The 9,528-nt window shown below is 59.9% G+C and overlaps 1 protein-coding gene and 1 pseudogene across 1 annotated transcript; both read left to right on the top strand.

Annotated features, from left to right (window-relative positions):
• The first annotated feature begins 5,235 nt into the window (after positions 1 to 5,235).
• On the top strand, positions 5,236 to 7,521 carry LOC138118916 (uncharacterized protein DDB_G0283697-like). Its single transcript, XM_069030246.1, has 4 exons — positions 5,236 to 5,244; positions 5,821 to 6,303; positions 6,703 to 6,819; positions 7,333 to 7,521. The coding sequence occupies exons 1-4, from the start codon at positions 5,236 to 5,238 to the stop codon at positions 7,519 to 7,521; spliced, it is 798 nt and encodes a 265-aa protein (XP_068886347.1).
• Positions 7,522 to 7,923: 402 nt separating this feature from the next.
• LOC138118911 (glutamic acid-rich protein-like) lies at positions 7,924 to 9,393 on the top strand (annotated as a pseudogene).
• The last annotated feature ends 135 nt before the right edge of the window (positions 9,394 to 9,528 follow it).

Genomic DNA, 9,528 nt, shown 5'->3' with positions numbered 1-9,528 from the left:
CCGCGATGGCGATCCCTGAGTGACCTCTCCGTGCCCTTACCCCGAGCCACGAGGACTCGCATCTGTTCCAGTTCCGTGCAATTCACGGGCATTTGGGGCAGCTGGAGCGAAGCAGCTGGAAACCACAGCGGGCTCGAGAGGGACTCAAGCAGGGCAGGAGCCGGGGCTTCCCCGAGGGAGCTCTCCCGACGCGAACCTTCCCGGGCTGTTTCTACAGGAATTGCGGGGAATGTTTCCATTCATCGCTACAAAGCAGAGTCACGAGTGGAGCTGAGCTTTCAGCTTGAAAGGAGGGAATCGAACGTGTGCGCGGGGACTGCTGGAACCTCAAGGTGGCACTTGATACTTTAGTGTCGGAAATATTCAGCCCCTCAGCAGCGATAGTATCCCAGCCCACCGGCTCCTGGCTCAGACCGAGCTCGGAGCTTGGAGAAGAAATCCAAAATCCCAACAGAACAAGCTCTGCTATTATTTTATTTTTTTCCCATAGTTATTTTATGATATTTTACTGTAAAATCTATTTTTAGTTTTGTTTTTCTTTTTTCCTTCTACTACATCGGTTTTGTCCTCTATTCCCCGCCCCCCCCCCCCCCCCTTCCCCTCCAGCCTTTGTTCCCCTCCCGGAGGTTTGTGGTGAGGTGCTGTCCCACCGATTCTCCCCCGGAAACCAACGAAATCAATTGAAATAATGATGAATTGTTGAACTCTTCCCGCTGCTGTTTCCAGAAGGCCCCGGGAGGAGCCGGGGGCGGGAGGGGGGTCCCGGTGCCGGGGGCAGTCACCGCTCGCCGGGCGGATCCCGGTGGCACAGGTTGGGAGCCGCGGAAGTGCCCGAGGGAGCGCGGGGGCGGGGGAAGAGGGGGTGCGAGGGGGTATCGGTGCGGGATAAGGGGGCTCGGGGGGGGTCTCAGCGCCGGGGATGGAGGTGCCGGGCGGTCCCCGTGCACGGGAGTGGGGGTTCAGATCTGGATATGGGGGTGCAAGGAGGTCCCGGTGCCGGGAATGGGGATCAGGTGGTCCCGGTGCCGGGAACGGGGGGGACGGGGTGGGTCCCCGGCCCGGAAATAGAGTTTCAGTTGGGTCCCGGGGCCCAGAAACGGTGGCTCAGGGGGTGTCCTGGGACAGGGAATGTGGGTTCAGGGAAGTCCCCTTGCCGGGAATGGGGCTTCAGGGACGTCCTCGTGCCAGGTAAGGGGAACAGAGGGTCCCGGTGCTGGGCAGGGGGATGCAGGGGGGTCACAGTACCCAGGAATGGTGGTTCAGGGGGGTTCAGGGAGGCCGCGGGGCCAGACAAGGGGGAACAGGGGGTTCCTGATGCTGGGGAAGGGGAGGCAGGGGGCTCACAGTATCCGGGAATGGCAGTGGAGGGTGTTCTAGTACCCGGAAATGGAAGCTCAGGGGGTTCCCGTGCCCGGGAATTGCGGTTCGGGGGTTCCCGTGCCGGGGGTCCCACTCGCCCCTCGCCGCCCCCAGGAGCGCCCCCGGCCCCAGCGCTGGAGCCATCGCGCTGCTCCGCTGGGCCCCGCCCCCAGCCCGGCCCCGCCCCCAGAGCCGCCTCCGGCCCCGCCAGGGCTTGCAGAGCTGCTCTGTTTGTCCTTCCACGCTGTCCTTCTGTCCTTGTGGGAGTCCTCAGCTCTGGCTGCTGCGCTGCTGTCCTGCTCTGTGGCTGTCCTGTGAGCACAGGAGGGGTTGACAGATTTGTGTTATTTAAAAGTAGACAGCAGTGGCTGGAATTGCTGGGCTGATCAGTGAAGTTTTTCAGAATTTTATGGCCCTGGCATGTGAGTCACAGGTGGATCACAGCAAGTCCTGGAGCTGCCAACCTGAACATGAATAATAGAATGGACAAAGCTGCAGCTTAAACGTGACTTAAAAATAAATCCCCAGAGTGGCCAGCCCAGAGATCGTGGTCTGTGAACTGGGACAGCCACATTACAAGAGGGACTGCAGACCCACCAAAACCCCACCCAAACCCAGCTCAGAGGGGCCATGGTGGCCCTGTGGCAACCACTGGGCACCAAAGCAGTGAAGCCGTGGAGAGCGAGAGGCTCAGTGGCTGACATTTCTGTGGGACGGGGCTGTCGTGTGAGGGGTGGGGGCTTTAGATCCCAGGGGAATCATTGCCCAGGGAGTTTTTGTTCAGGTCTGTAGTGCATTGATGCTGCCTGGACTCCAGGCACCCACCAAAGCTGCTCTCTCACTCCTGTCCACAGCTGGACAGGAGAGAGAAAATATAGCAAAGGGTTCATGGGTTGAGATAAGGACCAGGAGAGATCCCTCATCAAACACTGTCCCAGGCAAAACAGGCTCAACTTACAGATATAAAGTGAATTTATTAATAACAAAATCAGAGCAGGATAATGAGAAGTGAAAGAAGAGCTTTCAAAACACCTTCCCCTCCCCTCCATCCTTCCCACCGATGGTGCAGGAGACAGGGAATGGGGACTGTGGTCAGTTCATCTCCTGTGGCTTCTCCCGCTGCTCAGGGAGAGGAGTTGTTCCCCTGTGAGACCGTGGGGTCCCTTCCCACGGGAGACAGTTCTCCGTGAGCGTCTCTGACGTGGGTCCAATCTGACGAGCAGCAGTCCTCCCGAAACAGCTGCGGCGTGGGTCACTCTTCCATGGGGCCAGTTCTTCAAGGCCAGGCTGCTCCAGCCTGGGAGCAGGGCCCCTCTGCACCGGCTCTGCCCCTGGATCACAGCCTCCTGCAGGCATCCACCCACTCCGGCGTGGGCACCTCCCCAATGGGCTGCGGGTGGATCTCTGCATCCCCCGTGGATCCCCAGGGGCTGCGGGTGGATCTCTGCATCCCCTGTGGATCCCCAGGGGCTGCGGGTGGATCTCTGCATCCCCCGTGGATCCCCAGGGGCTGCGGGTGGATCTCTGCATCCCCCGTGGATCCCCAGGGGCTGCAGGGGCACAGCTGCTCCACCATGGTCTCACCACGGCCTGCAGAGGAATCTCAGCTCTGGCTCCTGGAGCACCTCCTCCCCCTCCTTCTCCACTGCCCTTGGTGTCTCCCTGTTGTTTCCCTCACATGTTCTCCCCTCCTCCTCTTCTCTGACTACAAAAACACCGTGTCCCACTTTGTTTTCATTTCCTTCTGAAATCTGTTATCACAGAGGCGTTACCAGCCTCCCTCAGTGGCCCAGCCTTGGCCAGTGCCATGTCCATCTTCAGAGACATCGGGGATCAGCTCTGCTGGACATGGTGGAAGCTTCCAGCAGCTTCTCACAGAAGCCACCTCTGTGGCCCCCCCGCTACCAAAAACCAGGCCGTGCCAAACCAACACACACAGGAAGGAAAGCACGGAGCCCCAGCGCTCCAGGGCAGGTGAGAAGCAGCTCTCGCCATGCCAAGGTCAGCCGGAGCTGCCAGGCGGCCCCAGGAGCCCAAGGCAGCCAGAGCTGTTCCATGTTCCCTTGGTTCCGTGGGCCCTGCAGGGTCACAAAGGCCCCTCGGTTCTTTGGGCCCAGCAGTGCCACAGTGGCCCCTTGGCTCCATGGAACGCCACAGGGTCACAATGGTTCCCTTGGTGCCACCAGCCCTGCAGGGTCACAACGGCCCCTGGGTTCCACGAGGCCACGCGAGGTCACAGTGGTCTCCAGAGGAAGGGCAGCACCGAGCCCCAGGGTTTCAGGGGCAGATGAGACACAGCCACCAGAGGCCAAGGCCAGCCACGTCTGTCTGTCCTGCCAGGTTTGTCTGGGAGCAGCCCTTGGATATTGGGAATTTGGGAGGTGGAATCCCAGTTTTGGCCATGGGCACCTTGTCGAGTAACGCAGTTCTGTGCTCGCTGCACGAGCTCTGGCGTGCCCTCGGTCACAGAGAGTCCAGCTGCGTTACTTCTGTGCGTCGCAGAAGCGACTTCGGCATCAGGAAAAGTGCTGCTGGCTGAGCTCGCTGGCTTCTGTGCAGAGGAGACACGGCAGGAGCTGATGCTATCGGCTCACGTTAGTTGGGAGATAAAGGAAGAGAGAGAGGGTTCTGGTCTGGCTTCCAACAGGTTTATTGTCAGAAGTTTAGCAACCAGAACATGGCAATGATCTTAATCCGGGATCCCGTCTAGAGGCTTTTCCCTCAGTTTTAGAGGGGGGTTGGAAACCGTGGGGAAAGGGGAAAACAACCAATGAGTTACAAGCCAGGGGGAGGATACAATTCAACAAGAACTACTGGGAGATACAACAAAGAACCAGTGAACAACCGAGTAAGAGGGAATTCTCCCGAACAGGGAAAGGCAGTTTGGAGCCGGGCGCAGCCCCAGGGGGATGTGGCTTAAGCTTCTGAGCCGCCCATCGACCCACCCTGCGAGTCTGTGTCCCAGGGAAATTTGATCCACGGGAGGGTCAGGGGTTGGTTGGCATCTCGCTGCCCCAGCCCAGCAGTGGGCTGGCTCATAGCAACAGCTGAGAAGGATGGGTTTTTCCACATGAAAGAAAAGCACAAAGTCCCGGTGTTTTGGAAGAAGATGAGAGGTGGCCACCATGGGTGAGGGCAGCCAGACCTGTCTCTCATGGCAACTTTTGTCTGGGAGCAATCCTGGGACAGAGACAGAATTTGGGAGGTAGAATCTCAGTTTTGGCCATGGGAGCCTGGATGAGAAGGACGGTTCTTTTCCTTAGGAAGGAAAGCACGGAGCCCCAGGAGCCCCAGGGCTCCTGAGCCAGCCCCTGCTGCCCCGGGAGGGAATTTGGGGAGGGGGCAGAGGGGGTGCGCAGCCCCCGCCGGGGGATGACCCCGGCCCAGCGCCCTTCGTTCAGCACCGAGCTGGGCGTGGGGCCGCAGGAGGAAGAGGCCGATGGGAAGCAGATCCTGCAGGGGAGACAGGGCTTGGGCTCAGGGCAAGGTCCTGCCCTGCACACCTGGCTCAGGTGGGAGCCTGCCCCAGGAAGGGAGCGGGACATTCCCATCCCCACGGATCAGGGCTGGGAGCAGCACTGGGACCAGGGACATGGAAATACTGGGAGCCACTGGGACCGCACTGAGGGCTGCTGGGAGCTACTGGGAGCAACTGGGAATGATGGGTGTGTGCTGGAGGCAACTGGGATATACTGGGAATGAATGAGATCATGCTAGGGGCAACTGGAACCATGCTGGGGCAACTGGGGTGACTGAACGAGCATGCTGGGAGAAACTGGGAGCAACTGGGAGTGACTGTGTCTGTGCTGTGGGCCACTGAGGTCATACTTGCAGTGACTGGGACTGTACTAGGGGCAACTGGGAGTGACTGGAACTATGCTGGAGGTAACTAGGATCACACTGAGGGTGACTGAGATCATACTGGGAGTGACCAGGAGCATGCTGGGGGCAACTGGGATATGCTGAGAGAGACTGGGAGTCACTGGGATCATGCTGGGAGTGACTGGGAGCGTGGCAATGGCCTGGGCTGGCTGATGTGGGGCCTCAGGGTGCGCAGGGAGCACTGTGACACTGCGGGGCCCCTGGAACTGTTATAAACGACCCAGATCCGATATGGAAAGGAGTTCTTAAAATTTACTGAGAACTCAAAAAATATGGCAAAGCAAAAGGGGCAGCGCTGGCAGCGTGGCTGGGGGCCAGAGGCTCGCCCACAAAATGCCCATCCTGCCTTTTATACCCCTCTGACAGCAAACAGCTCTCTGTTCTGAGGTCCACTGGAGACGCCTTCTGGAATCTCCCAGAGTCTTCCCATCTCTGGTTTAGGCGCTTCATATCCCAGATGGGATCACAAGACTGCTCCCAATCAGGTACCTGAGGTAATTTTTTTCTTTTGATGAGGAGGAGGATGAGGACGAGGGGGAGGAAGAGGAGGAGGAGGAGGACAAAGAGGACGAGGAGAAGGATGAGGACGAGGAGGAGGAAGATGAGGAGGAGGATGAGGAGGACGAGGAGGAGGAGGACGACGAGGACGAGAAGTATGAGGGTGATGACGAGGACGGTGAGGAGCGTGAGGAGGGGGAGGAGGGGGAGGAGGAGGATGAGGAAAGGGACGAGGAGGAAAAGGAGGAGGGGGAGAAGGACGAGGATAAGGAGGAGGGTGAGGAGGAGAAGGAGGAGGATGAAAACGACGATGATGAGGGTGAGGACAAGGAGAAAAAGGAGGAGAAGGAGGATGAGGAGGGGGAGGAGGAGGACAAGGAGGAGGCACATAGAAACAAGGAGGAAGAGAATGAGGACAAAGAAGACAAGGAGGAGGACGAGGAGGAGGGGGACAAGGACGGGGAGGACGATGAGGATGATGACGAGGAGGAGAAGGAGGACAGGAGGAGGATGAGGAGTACAAGGAGGAGGAGGAAGATGAAAATGATGAGGATGAGGATGAGGGTGAGGACGAAGAGAAGGAGGAGGGGGAGGAGGGGGACGCGGAGGAAGAGAAGAAGGAAGACGAGGATGAGGAGGAGGAGGAGGTGGAGTAGGTGGAGGTAAAGGAGGAGGAGCAGTAGGAGGAGGAGGAGGAGAGGAGGAGGACGTGGAGGACGAGGAGGACAAGTAGGAGGAGGATGAAGAGCAGGAGGAGGAAGACGAGGAGTTGGAGGAGGAGGACAAGGAGGAGCATGAGGAGAAGAAGGAGTAGGAGGGTGAGGACGACGAGGGGGAGGAGGCGGAGGAGGGGGACGAGGAGGAGGGGGATGACAAACACGACAATGAGGAGGAGGAGAACTAGGATGAAGAGGATGAAGAAGAGGATGAGGAGGAGAAGGAGGAGGTGGACGAGGAGGACAGGGAGAAGGACGAGGAAAAGGAGGAGAGGATGACGAGCATGAGGAGGAGGAGGAGGAGCGGGAGGAGGATAACGAGGAGAAGGACAAGAAGAAGGAGGAGGAGGAGAAGGAGGAGGAAGTAAAGGAGGAGGACGAGGAGGAGAAGGAGCAGGAGGAGGAGCAGAAGGAGGAAGTAAAGGAGGAGGAGGAGGAGGAGGAGGAGGAGGGGGAGGAAGAGGAGGAGGAGGAGCAGGAGGAGGAGGAGGAGGAGGAGGAGGAGGAGGAGGAGGAGGAGGAGGAGGAGGAGGAGGAGGAGGAGGAGGAGGAGGAGGAGGAGGAGGAGGAGGAGAACGAAGAGGAAGAGGAAGACGAGAAGGAGCAGGAAGAGGGCGAGGAGGAGAACGGGGGGGTGGGGGAGGAGGAGAACGAGGAGGAGTTGGAGGAGGACGAGGAGGAGGAGGAGGATGAAGAGGAAGAGGATGAAGAGGAGGAGGAGGAGGAGAAGGAGGAGGAGGAGGAGGAGGAGGACAAGGACGAGGAGGACGAAGAGGAGGAGGAGGAGGAGGAGGATGAGGAGGAGGACGAGGAGGAAAAGGACGAGGAGGAGGAGGAGGAGGAAGAGGAGGACGAGGAGGAGGAGGAGGACGAGGAGGATGAGGACGAAGACGAGGAGGACGAGGAGGACGAGGAGGACGAAGAGGAGGAGGAGGACGACGAGGACGAGAAGTATGAGGGTGAGGACGAGGAAGGTGAGGAGCGTGAGGAGGGGGAGGAGGGGGAGGAGGAGGATGAGGAGCATGAGGAAAAGGACGAGGAGAAGGAGGAAAAGGAGGAGGAGTAGGAGGAGGAGGAGGAGGACGAGGAGGACGTGGAGGAGGAGGAGGAGGAGGAGGAGGAGGAGGACGAGGACGAGGACGAGAAGGAGGAGGACGAGGAGGAAGAGGACGAGGAGGAGGAGGAAGAGGAGGAGGTGGAGGAGGAGGAGGACGAGGAGAACGAGGAGGAGGAGGAGGACGAGGAGGAGGAGGACGAGGAGGACAAGGAGGAGAACAAGGAGGACGAGGAGAAGTAGGAAGAGGGTAAGGACGAGAAGGAGGAGGTGGGGGAGGAAGACGAGGAGGAGTTGCAGGAGGACGAGGAGGAGGAGGAAGAGGAGGACGACGACGATGACGACGAGGAGGAGAACAAGGACGAAGAGGATGAGGAGGATGAGGAGGATGAGGAGGACGAGGACGAGGAGGAGGAGGAGGAGGAGGCAGAGGAGGAGGAGGAGGAGGAGGAGGACGAGGAGGAGGAGGAGGAGGAGGACGAGGACGAGGAGGACGAGGAGGACGAGGAGGCGGAGGAGGGCGAGGAGGAGTAGGATGAGGGTGAGGACGAGAAGGGGGAGGTGGGGGAGGAGGACGAAGAAGAGTTGGAGGAGGGCGAGAAGGAGGAGGAGGAGGACAAGGAGGACGAGGACAAGGTGGAGGAGGACGAGGAGCAGGAGGACGAGGAGGAGGAGGACGAGGACGAAGAGGAGGAGGACGAGGAGGACGAGAAGAATGAGGGTGAGGACGAGGACGGTGAGGAGCGTGAGGAGGGGGAGGAGGGGGAGGAGGAGGATGAAGACGAGGACGAGGAGGACGAGGAGGACGAGGAGGACGAGGAGAAGTAGGATGAGGGGGAGGACGAGAAGGGGGAGGTGGGGGAGGAGGATGAGGAGGAGTTGGAGGAGGACGAGGAGGAGGAGGAATAGGACGAAGAGGATGAGGAGGATGAGGAGGACGAGGAGGAGGAGGTGGAGGAGGAGGAGGACGAGGAGGAGGAGGAATAGGACGAAGAGGATGAGGAGGACGAGGAGGACGAGGAGGAGGAGGAGGAGGAGGACGAAGAGGAGGAGGAGGACGACGAGGACGAGGAGGAGGAGGAGGAGGAGGAGGAGGAGGACGAAGACAGGGACGAGGACGAGGAGGAGGACGAGGAGGAGGAGGACGAGGAGGAGGAGGAGGAGGAGGAGGAGGAGGACGAGGAGGACGAGGGGGACGAGGAGGACGAGGAGGACGAGGAGGACAAGGACGAGGACGAGGACGAGGACGAGGAGGAGGAGGAGGAGGCGGAGGAGGATGAGGACGAGGACGAGGACGAGAAGGAAGAGGAGGACGAGGAGAAGTAGGATGAGGGTGAGGACGACAAGGGGGAGGTGGGGGAGGAGGATGAGGAGGAGTTGGAGGAGGACGAGGAGGAAGAGGAGGAGGAGAAGGAGGAGGACGAGGACGAGGAGAAGGACGAGGAGGAGGACGAGGAGAAGGACGAGGAGGAGGAGGACGAGGAGTAGGAGGACGAGGAGGAAGAGGAGGACAAGGAGAAGCACGATGAGGGTGAGGACGAGAAGGGGGAGGTGGGGGAGGAGGATGAGGAGGAGTTAGAGGAGGACGAGGAGGAGGATGAAGAGGAGGAGGACGACGACGAGGAGGATGAGGAGGATTTGGAGGAGGACGAGGAGGAGGATGAAGAGGAGGAGGACGACGACGATGACGACGAGGAGGAGAACGAGGACGAAGAGGATGAGGAGGAAGAGGACGAGGAGGAGGATGAGGAGGAGGAGGCCTAGGACGAGGACGAAGACGACAAGAAGGACGAGGAGGACGAGGCGGACGAGGAGGAGAAGGAGGAGCAGGAGAAGGAGGAGGAGGAGGACGAGGACGAGGAGGAGGAGGAGGAGGACGAGGACGAGGAGGACGAGGACGAGGACGAGGACGAGGACGAGGAGGATGACGAGGAGGAGGACGAGGAGGAGGAGGAAGAGGAGGACGAGGAGAAGTAGGATGAGGGTGAGGACGAGAAGGGGGAGGTGGGGGAGGAGGAT

Source organism: Aphelocoma coerulescens, chromosome 14, assembly GCF_041296385.1.
Source record: "Aphelocoma coerulescens isolate FSJ_1873_10779 chromosome 14, UR_Acoe_1.0, whole genome shotgun sequence".
Taxonomy (NCBI): Eukaryota; Metazoa; Chordata; class Aves; order Passeriformes; family Corvidae; genus Aphelocoma; species Aphelocoma coerulescens.
The sequence above is the reverse complement of the archived record's forward strand: the minus strand, read 5'-3'. Positions and strand labels throughout refer to the sequence as shown.

What these genes read in the sequence shown, in the direction of transcription:
- LOC138118916 (XM_069030246.1), top strand. An exon ending in TGATGAGGATGAGGATGAGG is followed by an intron (nt 6,304 to 6,702) that starts GTGAGGACGAAG and finishes CGAGGAGGACAG; the next exon opens with GGAGAAGGACGAGGAAAAGG. An exon ending in AGGAGGAGAAGGAGGAGGAA is followed by an intron (nt 6,820 to 7,332) that starts GTAAAGGAGGAG and finishes GAGGACGAGGAG; the next exon opens with GATGAGGACGAAGACGAGGA.